At 47.1% G+C, this 14911-nt stretch overlaps 1 protein-coding gene across 1 annotated transcript in view; it reads left to right on the top strand.

The window, feature by feature from the left end:
- The window catches only part of SHROOM3 (shroom family member 3), a 228812-nt gene that overhangs the window by 195833 nt on the left and 18068 nt on the right, over window positions 1–14911 (top strand). The window contains 6 exon segments of the mRNA XM_048508765.1: window positions 1315–1660; window positions 1662–2837; window positions 2998–4713; window positions 9735–9813; window positions 11322–11331; window positions 13879–14778. Of these exon segments, the coding sequence (XP_048364722.1) occupies window positions 1315–1660; window positions 1662–2837; window positions 2998–4713; window positions 9735–9813; window positions 11322–11331; window positions 13879–14778 (4227 nt within the window).

The following is a 14911-nucleotide window of genomic DNA, read 5'->3' as shown; positions in this document are numbered from 1 at the left end:
TAAGGAAACACCTCTTCATAGCGTGTGATTGGTGTTTGGAATATGCTGCCACAGGAGGTGGTGATGGCCACTAACCTGGATAGCTTTAAAAGGCTTGGACAGATTGATGGAGGAGAAGTCGATCTATGGCTACCAATCTTGATCCTCTTTGATCTGAGGTTGCAAATGCCTTAGCAGACCAGATTGCTCAGGAGCAGCAGCAGCAGAAGGCCATTGCTTTCACCTCCTGCATGTGAGCTCCCAAAGGCACCTGGTGGGCCACTGCGAGTAGCAGAATGCTGGACTAGATGGACTCTGGTCTGATCCAGCAGGCTAGTTCTTATGTTCTCTCATTACCATTTTACCCAGGAAATGGTGCATTCAAGCTTCAGCTAATAGTAGCTCCAACCACTTTCAGTAGATTAATGTGAGACAACTGACAGTTTCCTAGGTCTGTATGCCCTTAGCCAATTTTCAGGCTGACCCATCATCAGCAGTTGGTATCAGCAAAAGGAATGTCCAAAGACCCCAAGAAGCCATTTTCCTCCTGTCTGCATAGCCGCTAGAATGACAAATGGACGCTGTTTGCTATTTTTCCAACCCCGGGGCTCCCTTAACAAGTACAGCTGCCCTGTTCTTTCTGTAACCATCTTTGAACCCCCTCGAAAGTACAACTTGGCCCATTGGAAGGTCTTAGAGAGTCTCAGCTGGTGTCTGACTGAAACTAGTGAGCTTTCTGCCTCTCCATCCATCCATCCCTCCCTCGCTCTTTCTCTGTCATGTCTGTTTAGTTTTCTCTCAGCAAACAAAATGTCTCCTGCCCAGTTTGAGTTTCCAGGAAGCTTGCCAGGGTATAGCCTTCACCTCCATAAAAAGAAAAGAAAAGAATAAGGAAGAAAGAAGAGAAGAGGCAAAGAGGAAGCAAATTCCTTAGCCCTTTACCGGTTTCTCTTATTCCCCCAATCTCTCTCTTTCTCTCAGGATGTCTGGACTTCTTTCTTTTTTTTTCTTTTGGCAATGTTTAAGATGCTTTTGATGGGTCGCCGGGGTGGAGCAGACACGCTTGGACTTCCCTGCAAAGCCTCCGTGCCTCCGTCTATTTTTTCCTTCCCTTCACAGTGATAAATAAAAGACATGTGTTGTAATGTGAAGCAATGCCTCCTCGCAAACCGGGAACGACGGCAGACTAAGAACGGCGCGAGGCCCAAATATGGGTTTTCGTCTGTTCCTCTAAAAACTAAACATATCTCTCAGAGTCCCTTTATAAGCCAGCACAGCTCTCTCTTGCTCACATGTTAACTCTTTTTTCCTTCTCTCTCTGCATCCCATCTGCAGCTCCTCCACAAGCGACCTCTCCAGCTATGACCATGGCTATCTGAGGAGAAGCCCTAGCCAAGTGATGCAAGCTCCCCGGGGGGCTTATACGAGCATAGACTCACACACCTGCAGGGGTAACTCCCCATCAGCCACCCACCTGTCACCCGCCAAATCCACCAGCAGTATCGACCAGCTGCCTCACCTCCACAGCAAGAGAGATTCCGCCTACAGCTCTTTCTCCACCAGCTCCAGCATACCCGAATATCCAGCGCCTACGTTCTGCAAAGAGCAGTTTTCCTCCCTGGAGACCTTGCATTACATTTCGGTGAGGGCCTTGGGAGGAGGAATGCGACGGGCTTCGATGTGGGTACATTAAAACCGTCTACAATGCCCAGCGAGGAGTTTCGGAGGAGTATGAGGTGAAGTCTTCTGCTCTTTTGCCTGGCGGCGAGGCCCAGGCTAAAGGTTACAACTCTGGCCGGTTGCACGGCTACAGCAGAGGCCCTGGAAGCCGAGTGCGTCCGAATGGCCGAGAGCCCACTATATGAAAGAACCCTCCCTTGCCACCTCAACCCATTAGATAGTTATGGGCTTGGCTGACAGGGCACCCACGGAGAGGACCCAGTTCCTGGTCCAGCGTTGATCACCGAAAGCCATGTAGGACTCATTGCAAAGGCGTTTGGACTCACCTGGGCCCAGGTACTCCTCCTTTGGGGCAGCTCCAGAAATCTCCATTCCTTGAAGGACAGCTCCACACGGTGATGGAGAAGAGTCCGGAGAGCAGTCCTACCATGAAGCCCAAGCAGGTATATATTCACTGAAGGAGGCTCAATGGAGGCAGCCTTTGCTTTAACTAGTGTCCCTACCCCTATACCTCTCCTCCCTAGATCAACTTGTTTGCCCAGGTCCCTCACCCTTCTGCAAGCAGCACCGGGATGGTTTACCCAGCGCTTGCCAAAGAGCGTGGGTACATGCCAGCCCCCGCTTCTTCTCCAAACTCCCACGAGAAGCCTCCAGCCTGCAGTCAGCGTTCTAGCTTGGACGAGAACGGAAACCAAAGCATTCCCAACAAGGCCGTTGTCTTCTATCATCCTGAATGTGTGCCGTTGACGTCAGAGAAGAAGAAGAAGAACGCAAGTGACCCACTTGCAAGGTTTGCCTTTTACAGAACTCATCCTCAGGTCCGCCCAGCTTCCCCAAGACAGGATGATTCTGGGTCCTCGTATCCGGCAACACCCGTCATCCAGGAAACCACCAGAAATGCACAGTCTGTGAACTACAGCTCTCAAGCATGGGTGCCTCACCTGAGGGATGGGGGTGACAGCACCGCTGCGTACCTGTCTAAGGGCTACGGGGCAAGAGAGCAGCAGGAGGAGAAGAGCGCCAAGTCACAGAAAAGCGATCGAGATCCCGCAGCCCATAACCAGTGGAGCTCCGGGAAGGCCAAACAGTATAGCTTTTCATCTTTGCAGAACATCCAGAGAGTGCAAGTTGCAGAAACCACTAGGATCCCAGGGAGGGTGGAACAGTCGCCGAGTTTAGCATGGCCCCTTCATGCAACATTTTAAGCACCGGAGCCTGGCCAGCAGAGAGAGGGCTGGTGTTGGCTTGGGTTCCAAATTGCCGGCAGAATAAAGACTAGCAGGCTCTTTGAAAAAAAGCACGAAAAGTGGATCTACAAGCGCGGATACTTACCCAAAGCGGATCCACAGCGTAGATGCCAAACCCAGAAATCTCGCAGACACTTCCTCTCAGTTGCACCCAAAGATGTCAGATTTCAGCAATCGCCGGCATAGTTCTAGCAGCACCCAAAGCTTCCAGAATGGAAGGATGGAATCCAGAAAGGCCTGCCGTTCCGTTCTGGAGAAGGTCAGCAAGATAGAGCAGCGTGAACAGGGCAACCAGAGGCCTCAGAGTTTGAGCGTGAACAGTTTCGGTCAGAATTATGGGTCAAACAAGCCCTGCCTTAATACCGCCGAGGACATCCAAAACAGGCGTAATTCTCAAGACCAGTTGGCAGGGGAACACTGCAAGCTAGCCAATAGTCCCACCTCAGAATTGGGCCCCTGTATGCAATATCCCACTGAGAAAGGGGCCATCAAACCAGAGAGGGGCAACTGGTACCCCGCAGAGCAGCAGGAGGGAGCAACAGTTGCCATGCTGGTGATGCCAACGCGGCCGAGCGTCTACCATGGCGGGCTCTCTGAAAACGAGCCTCAGAAACAGATGCCGCAATTGCAGCGCAGCAGAAGCACATTCCAGTTGATAGAGAAGTCCGAGAGGGAAATCTTATGGAAGAGTAACATCCAGGACTTGAACGGATTACAATTGGACACCCCCTTTAACAGGGCCTACAGGAACAGCATCAAAGATGCCCAGTCAAGGGTCCTGAGAGCCACGTCCTTCCGGCGCAAGGACCTCAACATCAGCCCTTCGTTTGGAAATGAGCCCAAGAGGAGTGCCCACCGGCCCTCTTCAGCACACGTTGGGATGAGGAGCATGGCCACATCTCCGCATACTCCGAAAGAGAGACACAGCATCACTCCGACAGAGACCAGCCTAGGATTTCAGCATATGAAAGTCTTCCCGGACCCTTACCCACGTCCCCATTATGGCGGGCAGAAAGCCTAATGGAAATCAGAGCAGAAGAAAAGGTCTTACTCTGAGCCAGAGAAAATGAACGAAGTGGGTGTGTCCGACACGGAACTCTCGCCCTTCTCTCTCCAGAAGAAGGCCCTCCATTTTGTTTTCCCGGAGAACACAGTGGCCGACCGGCGCAAGATCTTCGAGAGGGAGAACAAGGCTTGCTCCACCATCAATCTTTCCAAACCGGAGCTGAAGCAGCTGCAGCAAAACGCCCTCGCGGATTACATTGAACGCAAAACCGGGAAACGCCCTTCTTCGGCCGCGCAGGACGCCGGCCTTGTTCACGAGGGGTCCCAGACGCCGGTCCTGCAAACTGGTGCTGCCGAGAACCAATCTCTGTCATCCTCTTCCAGCATGAATTCTCTTCAAGACCTGAGTTCGAATCCTCGTAGGGAGTCCCTAGAGCGGGCCTCCAGAACCGGGCGTGGCTCTACTACCCTCCCCCCTGGGCTCGTGGGCTGCTTCGACCTGAGTGGGTTTGAGAACAAAAAGAACAGCGGCAACAGCAGCTCTTTCCCCAATTGGTTAAAAATAGACCCTCGTCAGGATCCAAGAGCTAATCCGGCACTGACTAAGAGCACTCAGACAGATCAATTGGATGCAGGCACCCAAACGTGCCGTGACAACCAAGTTCCGAAGAAAAAGACTGCACGCGCCAAGAAACCTGGGAAAGCAGCATCAGCAGAGGACTTGCTTGATAGATTGGATAACCGAGTTGTTGCTGTGCATGTTCGATCCAGGTCATCTCCTACAGCCGATAAGAAATCCCAGGTAGGTACAAGCTTTATGAATATCTTCTTTGATCTGTAGGTTCTCCTGTTACTTAAAAGTATTGAGTGCTGAAACGCAGATACATGCTCATGAATGCTGTGTTGTACATGTGAAATTGTGTATGTGGGCATTTTGAGAGCCAGTGTGGTGTAGTGATTAAGAGCAGGTGGATTCTAATCTGGAGAACCGGGTTTGATTCCCCACTCCTCCACCTGAGTGGCAGAGGCTTATCGGGTGAACCAGATGTGTTTCTGCACTCCTACATTCCTGCTGGGTGACCTTGGGCTAGTCACAGAACACTCTCAGCCCCACCTACCTCACAAAGTGTCTGTTGTGGGGACAGGTAGGGAAAGGAGCTTGTAAGCCACCTTGAGTCTCCTTCCAGGAGAGAAAGGTGGGGTATAAATCCAAACTCTTCTTCTTGTATCCTTGTATGTTAGAGAATGCTGTGTGGGTGTGGCGGGGATTCCCTGTGTTCGCATGGAGCATTTCTTTTAACAGGATAGGTTTGGAGTGCACTGAATGTACAAGACTTTTAATCATGGCTGTTGTGATACAGTAATAAACTGAAGCTCAAACCCTTTTTAAATGAAGGGCAATTGTATGTTTTTGCATAGCTCTCATTTGGAGGTCTCAGTTGCTTTTGCACAAAGTTTGCTGATCAGGTATCATGAGGGTTCTTTATTGTTACCTTTGCTCCTAAGCGTGGCAACTGGCTTGGCTCCTGTGTCATGGCAACAGACATAGGGCTATCCCATTTTCCTCTTATAACAGCCCCGTGGGTTAGGTTAGGCCAGGGGTCTGCAACCTGCAGCTCTTCAGATGTGCATGGACTACAAATCCCATCAGCTCCTGCCAGTGTGGCCAATTGGTTGATGGGATTTGTAGTCCATGCACATCTGGAGAGCCGCAGGTTGCAGACCCCAGGGTTAGGCAGAGAAATGACTGGTCTGGAGTCACCCAGTGAGTTTCTTGACTCAGTGGGAGTTTGATTCTGGTTCATTCCAAATCCAAGACTGTATCTATGCACCATGTTGGCCTTCAAATTAGACGTGGGCTTGGAATATTTCCGTTTCAATGGTGCATCCAACCTTTAAGTGCTTTTCTTACAGCCTCTTTGGAAGCAGACCACCTTCTGTCTGTCAGTCCTTTTGGGGACAAGACTTAAAACGACTTCTGTGAGAAACCCCCCCCCCCAATCATCACCAGAAGGTACTTTATGGTAACACTTTGGAAAGCCATTTGTTCCAAATGTCTTCTGGCCAAGTTGCCCACGAGAGGTGCAAATCAAACAACTTGAAACCTCTGGTTGTGGTGGGTTTTCCCTTGAAACCTCTTGAAACAACTTGAAACCTTGTTGTTCTGTTGCATTTTTTGCTTTTTCTCCTCTTGCCTTCTTTAAACGAGCGCACCGACCATTCCCCAAGGCTCTGTCAGGATGACAGCTACCAAATGCATGTTTTAAAAGCTGGACAGAACAAACAGCAGAGCAGATAACTGAGGCAAAATGTCAGAAACATTTGCTTGAATCTCTTCACCAGACTACCGAAGGGCTCTCCTGTCTCAGGTTTGGAGGGGAGATTTCAGCTATTCCTCTCTCCCACGGTGCCGGAGTTGCATCCCTGCTGTGAATTCATGTGAAGCTGCTCTGTTTAGATCGGCGTTGACTTTCCAAGGAATCAGGGCATTTCCAAGGAACTCCAAAACCTGGATATAATGTGCACTGAATCTGGGACTAGCTGCCTTTCCGATTATGGACTCTACCACTGAGCCACAAACCCAACTACTTTAAAATTACCTGGTGTGATTTATTCACAACATGGGACTGCAGCCCTGCTGCAGTCTGGATCGATATTTTCCACCGTTAAGGAACTGATCGTTTGTCTAATTGCCTGTGTAAAGTTTACAGAACCTTTTACCATAACTCTGCAGCAGAGTAATCCTTCTATATTCATAAATAGTGGCTTTCAATTTAATACTGAGCTTCATGGTTCAGGCAAAGATTCAAACCCAGATCTCCCCAAGTCCAGTTCTCTGACTACTACACTGTACCGCGCTAGAAATCATGCAGGAATAGTAGGATGAGATTTGCATGGTGGCAGGGAAACGTGGTTGCTTTCTACACTGCTAATTCCTGTTCCACACTAGATAAAGTGGCTCTAATTCTCAGGTAGATTTAATCCCACACACAAAAAAGAAATGTTTCAAACAGGTGTAAAATTAGGAAAAAACATAATTCATTGGTGCTACTTACAGATGGCTATTGGTTTCCTTACTTCTCGACCTCCTTCATATAATGTCAGCCAAGGTAGACTAGCTCACAGGTATGTTGGAGATGGGTAAACTTTTTCGAGAATGTGGGTAAGAGTGACAAGAGAAACTTCCCTAACTAAACTTCTGCACATGCAGTGGTTGCTAAAGACACAAGAGCTGCTGCCAGGTAAAATGTTGGCAGTCTTGTTAGGGAGAAACTCAGTACCTAACTCGTAACAAAAAGCAGGGAAGGGGAACCAGTCTAGTTGAAAGGTATGAAGTATCCAACGTGGTATAGTGGTTAAGAGGAGGTGGATTCTAATCTGGAGAACTGGTTGTGATTCCCCACTCCTCCACATGAGTAGCAGAGGCTTATCTGGTGAACCAGAAGTTTTTTCGTGCTCCTACATTCCTGCTGGGTGACCTGGGGCTACTCATAGTTCTCTCAGAACTCTCCCAGCCCCACCTGCCTCACAAGGTGTCTGTTGTGGGGAGAGGATGGGAAAGGAGCTTGTAAGCAACCTTGAGTCTCCTTACAGGAAACTCCTTACAGGAGAGAAAGGTGAGGTATAAATCCAAACTCTTCTTCTTCATCATCCCAGTTGATAAAAATAGAAGGTGTTGTTAAAGTTGTTAAAGATAGAAGGTGAGGAAGAGGAGAAGACGGAAGGAGGATAGCAGACAGAGCAAGATAGCATAATTTTTCTTTTAAAAATATCAGGTCTGCCGAATCATTATTTTTGTTTCATCTGCACTCTTGCCTGGATCTTGGCTTAGCATATATTTGTAAAAGTGTTTGCTTGGGGTATGTACTGTTCTCTGCAGATGGAACATAAATTACATTGCAGTGTCACCAAAGGAATTTGTTTAAAGATTTGAGGAAATTGATAGCTGTGTGGAATTGCTGGCCTTTCTGTCTTCAGCCACACATTCTCCATCTTCTTCTGATTCCCATTTTAGCTTGTCTTACTAAAATGCCTTGTGGCTGTCTGGCCTATAAATCAAGATTGATGCTTAAACTGGTGTCTGCTCCTCCCCACCACCCCCCACCCCCTCCTCTGTATCAAGCAACACAGCAAATCAAACCACAACAGAAATAAAATCTTTGGATCTCAGAACTTCAACAAGGGTTGTGACCTCCAGATGTGTGGTTCTTCCCATTTGGAAATGTTTGCTTGGCTTCATTTGTCTGCCATTTCTCCAGACATTTCTAAAAATCACCAGACAAATTTAACTTTACAGATGATGTCCAAGAAATCGTCTTACGTCTTGGATCTGGAAATGTTCATCTGTGTGCTGAGGTTTTCAGAAGGAAGTGGTGAGAAAGTGAACCCATCCGAAATGCTGTGCTGGATTCAGAGCAAGTTCTGTCTAGCCCGGAGTTTTGTTTGCAGCAGTGGATGGTCAGATAGAGTTATGTCAGGGCTGTGACCCTGCGGTTAGTCGTATGTCTGCAGATTCTGTTGAAATCACTGGGACTTTAGGAGTCATGACTAGATGATCGTTTTCAAGGTGTTGGTATTGACCTTTAAGGCCTTACGCAGCATGGGGCCCTCATACCTACGGGACCGCATCACCCCTTATGTCCCACATAGGCCGCTTCGATCAACTGTGGCAGAACTGCTGGTGATCCCTGGCCCTGCGACGATGCGGCTGGCCTCAACCCAGGCCAGGGCCTTTACGGCTCTGGCCCCTGCCTGGTGGAATGCTCTACCTCCAGCTGTCCGGCCCTGCGGGACCTTGGTGAATTCCGCAGGGCCTGTAAGACGGAGCTATTCCACCGGCTTTTGAGGGGCTGGCTATGGTTCTTCTATTGCCCCCACTGAAACCGAACTGTTGCCTTTTTTTCCATCCCAGGGCCCTGATTCCATCCTGGGCCCTGCCTCTCCTCCCTTCTCCTTTGGCCTTTAGACCGGGCGCCTGTGTGTGTGTGTTTACACAACCTTTGTTGTTTAATCTGTATTTATTGTTTTAATTGCTGCTGAATTTTAATGAGTTAGTTTTTTATGTTATATTGATTTACTGTTCTGGAAACAGTTATGTTGTGAGCCGCCTTGAGCCCTTCGGGGATGAGGCGGCCTATAAATTTAATTAATTAATAAATAAATAAATAAATAAATAAATAAATAAATAAATAAATAAATAAATAAATAACAGGATATAAATATATTTAAATAAATATTTTCAAATAGTGTAGGCATGAAATTGAGACTGTAGTCTTCCCCATGATGGGTTGGATCCAGCCTATATCCCAGATTGCTTTTCTCAATGCAGGTCCTATGAGCTTTTCTCAGTGGTCCAAGGGGACATCACCTTCCTTTTTCGGCAGCAGAAAAGCTGTTTGGATCTAACCTTCTCTAGAAGAAGAAGAGTTTGGATTTATATCCCCCCCCCCTTCTCTCCTGTAGGAGATTCAAAGGGGCTTACAATCTCCTTGCCCTTCCCCCCTCAAAACAAACACCCTGTGAGGTGGGTGGGGCTGAGAGAGCTCCGAAAAGCTGTGAGTAGCCCAAGGTCACCCAGCTGGCGTGTGTGGGAGTGCACAGGCTAATCTGAATTCCCCAGATAAGCCTCCACAACTCAAGCAGCGGAGCTGGGAATCAAACCTGGTTCCTCCAGATCAGAGTGCACCTGCTCTTAGCCACTACGCCACTGCTGCTCTAGTATTTGTGAAGTATTTTGTGTGCCTCCCCTCCAAAGGTGTCGCCTGTAGACTGCTCATAGTTTACTCCTTGTCTTTAACCTTTCTTTTTTTTTTCCTCCTTAAGGAGTTGCTGGTAGGAGACAGAGCCGAGTTCAGCCATTTTGTGAAAGATCCTTTCTATGTGGTGGATGCTGATACTACCTGTATGTAACTTTGCCTTTTGTTTCCCAGTGTGTGTTAAAACGCTTCTTGAGATCCTGTTCCATATACAAGGAAAAAGGATTTTCAAAGCAGCAACTATAGTTCTTTCTGGATGAAAATGGCCAGTCTATAAAAAAACAGCTTCTGTATAAATTTTTAAACAAGACCATATTTCACTCAACCCTATATACATGCCGGTATTTTTTAACAAGAACCTAGTGAAAATTGAGGTAGGAAGGCACAGTTTTTTAATCAACACAAAGTAGATCAAGACAGACCTCAAGCTGTCTTGAACTGAATCAGACTGAGGTCAGTGCTGTCTATTTAGTCTGGCTGCTACTCTCCAGGGCTTCAGGCTGAGACCTTTTACATCACTTCTTATCTCATCTTTCTAACTGGAGTTGCCAGGATTGAACCTGGGACCTTCTGAATTCCAAGCACTGTTCACAAGAGAGCTTGGCGCAGAGACATACAGTTTTTTGGTTTCTTCAGCACAGCACTGCAAATGCATTCATATAGTTCAGCTTTAGATGTTGCTCTTAGAGATTGCTTTTGACAGATTGTACAGTTCCTTTGCTTAGATGTTCTGGCTTATGGCTATTCATATACAGGGTCCCAACATAGGTTAGGTATGTTTACTCAGTACCCCCACACAGCCCTCCCAGTTCAGTAAAACCCTCAAAAGTAAAACATAAGCTCTCTATTGAGGTAAACCAAAGCAAATCCTAATACCACAGAGCCACTGGTTCACTAGAACCCTCCTCTCTCCGGAAGCAGTTTTTATCCTGGTTTTTATAGGCCCCAGCTTGGGTTCTCATAGGTAAACCCTTTCCTGCCTACTGTAAGGTGTCTGCCTATAAGCGAGTCTTCACATTGCAATTTTATAATCAGTAGAATCGGTTACTCTCTTTGGCTGATCCACTCCCCTTAGAGTTTAGCTTTTCCTCCATTAAGACCAACAATTCTTATCAGCACAAATTATTCAAATCAAAAGCCTCTCCGCTTGCTTTAACAAGGAGTTTAATCTCCCTCTTTCTGCATCATGTGGTTACTTGGCCAATCAGAATGCAGGAGGTGGTAGCCAATCAGGTGGCTTCTCCTGTTCCTAGATCTCTATGCCTCACTGTGAATGAAAACAACAATGGCGGCAGAGCATTCTGCACTTTTAAAAATCATACTTTCTTTGCAGAGCATCACAGTAAACTTCACAACAGCAGTTAGCAGTCAGAGCACAGAGGCACAGACAGTCCTTATATCCAGGGGGCTTTCCCCACTCACCTTCTGCTGCGTGCCACTCTCGCGCCCCCTCAGCGTGTGTCATTCCTGGCGTGCTCTTGGGGTTCCCCTCTGTGCGGGATCATCAAAAGGTGCCGTTTCTTCAGCTTTCTTGTAAAATTATTTCAAGGCTGAGGGTGGTGCAAGATCTAGTGTCGGGGCGTATGCGTGGTTGCCTTCTTGCAAAGTAGAGTGTCATGGACTCCCAGCCATACTTTCCTGGAGTAGCGCGCAGCAGAAGGTAAGTGGGGAAAGCCCCCAGGAAAGTATCTTGTGTGTGTATTGTCGAAGGCTTTCACGGCCAGAATCACTAGGGTGTTGTGGGTTTTCCGGGTTCTGCGGCTGTGATCCGCTGAAGATGCCAGCCACAGATGCAGGCGAAACGTTAGGAGAAAATTCTACTGGAACACAGCCATACAACCTGGAAAACCCACAACACCCTATCTTGTGTGTCTCCTCCTAGTGAATCAGGTTTTCATAAGTCTTCTGTCTAATATAATCCACACAGAAATAGGACAACGGGGCAGGGTGTAAAAAAAGCAGCAGGAAGTGAGCTATTAAAGTAATATACACTACTGCCAAAGCAAACATTCCTGAGTTCTTCCTGGCATCTTAAAATCTTTGGAATGTTGTTACTGCATTGGCAATTTATGCATGTTATTTGTCTGGCAGAAAGCTTTTATTTTCAGAATGGTTAAACAGAGTTTTCAAAAATGGGACAATTAAGTAGTGTACAGCAAGAGGAACTACTTGCCACTGCGCGGATTCTGATTTGGCTAACACGAAGCACACAGAGCCAAGATGTTAAAAAAATGTCTTTCATTTTATTGAGAAGTAAACATTTCTCGATGATCAGCTTTAGCAAATAGAAGAAGAAGAAGAAGAGTTTGGATTTATATCCCCCCTTTCTCTCCTGTAGGAGACTCAAAGGGGCTTACAATCTCCTTGCCCTTCCCCCCTCACAACAAGCACCCTGTGAGGTAGGTGGGGCTGAGAGAGCTCCAAGAAGCTGTGACTAGCCCAAGGTCACCCAGCTGGCGTGTGTGGGAGTGTACAGGCTAATCTGAATTCCCCAGATAAGCCTCCACAGCTCAGGCGGCGGAGCTGGGAATCAAACCCGGTTCCTCCAGCTTAGATACACAAGCTCTTAACCTCCTACGCCACTGCTGCTCCTATATATAGGACATATATTCATCTGATAAAAAAATCAATACTGTCCAAATCACGGTTAACCATAAAATAATAGCCTAATATGGTTAACACTGGCAGCGTTGCCTATAGTTCCAAAGGAGTAAGCAAAAGCAAATAAACTTGTCCGAAGCCCAAGTTTGTTACATTACACAGTGCACAAAGTGACTCTTTGGTATGTAGTTAAAGTTGATCAGTGCCAAGTTCTAGCAGAATATTAAACCATCTCCACTGACATAACTTCACGCATACATTGAAAGAGCTTCTAGCCCTACCTCCTCTGTATGAGACTTTAGTTAAACTGCCCAACTGCTGCAGATAGGATGCTCACTCTCTGAAAATGTCTCCCAGCATGCAATCTCTTCACACATGGAAAAACTGGCAAATTGAATATGCAAACGAATATATATATTCAGATGTGAATCTTGGAAGGAGCAGCCGTGCCTCTGAAGGTACCAATTAGCAAAAGTCAAAAAAGACGGTGGTACTGCTACTGCTCAGAACGTTCACAGATTTTCAGGATCCCTTGGATGAAATCCCCTTCACTGGTCCTTTAGAACAGGGGTGGGCAATTATTTTTTCCATGGGGCCGCATAAGAAACAGAAAATATTGTGGAGGGCCGGGCCAAAAGGCTGAACTCAATTCTGCATAATAGGGGCTGATAAGTGACAGACAGGTGCACAGATCAACTTGGAATCAGTGGCAACAGTTCTGCATACAACACTATTTGGCACAAAGAATCACAGGCTTAACCTACCTGCATAGTTGTCCACTGTGACAATTAAGCAAGTGGGGAGACTTAAGTCCCTTGACCTACTTTTTTCATCGACTGGCGCTTTTGAAAGCCCCGCAGAAGCAGGCAGCCAAGGCAACTGGCTTCTGCGGGGCTTTCAAAGGCACCTTGCTTCCCAGCAAGGCAGGGGGACGAGGCACTTTTGAAAGCCCCGCAGAAGCAGGCAGCCAAGGCAACTGGCTTCTGCAGGGCTTTCAAAGGAGGGGAACGCCCCAGAAGCCACTGCGCAAGGGGCGTGGCCTTTCTCAGAGGCCCTTTCCAGCGCAGTGGCAAGGTGAGGGGGGAAGGGGGAGGGTTAGCGTGAGCAGCACGGTTTAGAAAGTTAACCCTTTTTAGTCTAAGTGGACGCATCTTCATAGGATTCACAAATGGAAGAGAGAGCATGTTAGCAGTCCTTTTCATGAAAGACAACACTGAAATAAAACCATGTTGGTTAAAGGCTCAGAGGCCTGAAGGAACCAAGATGGAGTTTCAACAGGTTAAAGTTGCTTGGTGCTTTATGTACTTCCATGCACACGTAATCAATTTCTCATGCATATTTTTAACCCATCGCCTCCAAAACCTTGATAAAAAAATAAAAGTGCCAAATCTCAAAGACACAGATATTGCAGTGGGAATATATGCAGATTTTCTTTATCGGTTTGGAATTTTATTTTCATAGCTGGAATTGTGCTTGGAGGGTTTGGGTTTTGTTTGTGTTTTAAATCACAGAAGTCTTGACTCTGTAGTCAAATTAAATTGACATGCCAGTTTGATTTACTGTCTCTTTCTAAATGCTATTTTTACACCCTGTCCTTGTCTGTTCAGCAGTCAAGAGAGAAGTCAGATGGAAAAAACAGCATTCATGTGCTACTATCCCCACCCACAGCATAGCAGCGAAAGCATCAGTACTTCATCACCAATGAACAACATCCTGAAAGCCCCGGATCTTCTCAAACATCACAGTAGGATGTCAGCATTTGCCCCACTGCCGGTGGATACAAATAATCCTTGTTTTGATCCTAAGCAAAGCTCCCCAATGGTTATTCATTCCAGGTCAGGTCGGCCCTCAACAACTAATTCTGGGAATTCCACACCAGCTCTTGTAAATTGTCAGGCTGTTGGGGATGCGCAAGAAACAAGATGGCAGCCCAGACTGGACAGGGCAGATAGTAGTAAAATTCAAACCGAGATTCTGGACAATGGTGAGTGTCTTCTCAAAGATTCTACAGAAGAAGACCCTTGGAAATGGAAGGCTACTGTGCCTCAAAGACACCCCGTAGCTAATGCCAAATGGGTTCATTTGGTCAAAGATGACAACATCCCAAAGAACTCTGTATCTCCTCAGATATCTGGACAGAAGGTCTTCCAACGGTGGCAAAGCCTTCCCTCACAGAACAGCTCTTCTTCTGAACCAGAAACTCTTCCTGGCCACGGAGGACTCTCACTCCACATCTCGGAGTCCTACCTACAGATGACCCCTCCACCGTTCAATCGGGAAGAAGATGATGACGACGTTTTTATCCAAGAGACGGAGCCTCATCCTGCCATCACTGAATCCAAGCGTGCGTCCCCTCTGTTTCCACCTCCACCTCAACTTCCTGAATGGAGTTCTGTTCCTATGACAGCCACCACAGATGAATTTCCACCTTCTCCTGTTGCTCCATTGGAACTGGATAAATCAGCCATCGACAAAGCCGCAAGCCTTGGAGAGAAAGAGTTGCAGGAAAGGTGAGGAAATAGCTATTTCACCTTCCCTTCAATTCCCGTCCATGTAACTGTTTGTGTTTTTTAGATAGGATCCCAATAACAAAAAAAAGTATATTCACAGCCTCCTTTGTCTTCTGTCAGTTTTCCTCTGAAA

The sequence above is a fragment of the Sphaerodactylus townsendi genome, linkage group LG10, assembly GCF_021028975.2.
Source record: "Sphaerodactylus townsendi isolate TG3544 linkage group LG10, MPM_Stown_v2.3, whole genome shotgun sequence".
Taxonomy (NCBI): Eukaryota; Metazoa; Chordata; class Lepidosauria; order Squamata; family Sphaerodactylidae; genus Sphaerodactylus; species Sphaerodactylus townsendi.
The sequence above is the reverse complement of the archived record's forward strand: the minus strand, read 5'-3'. Positions and strand labels throughout refer to the sequence as shown.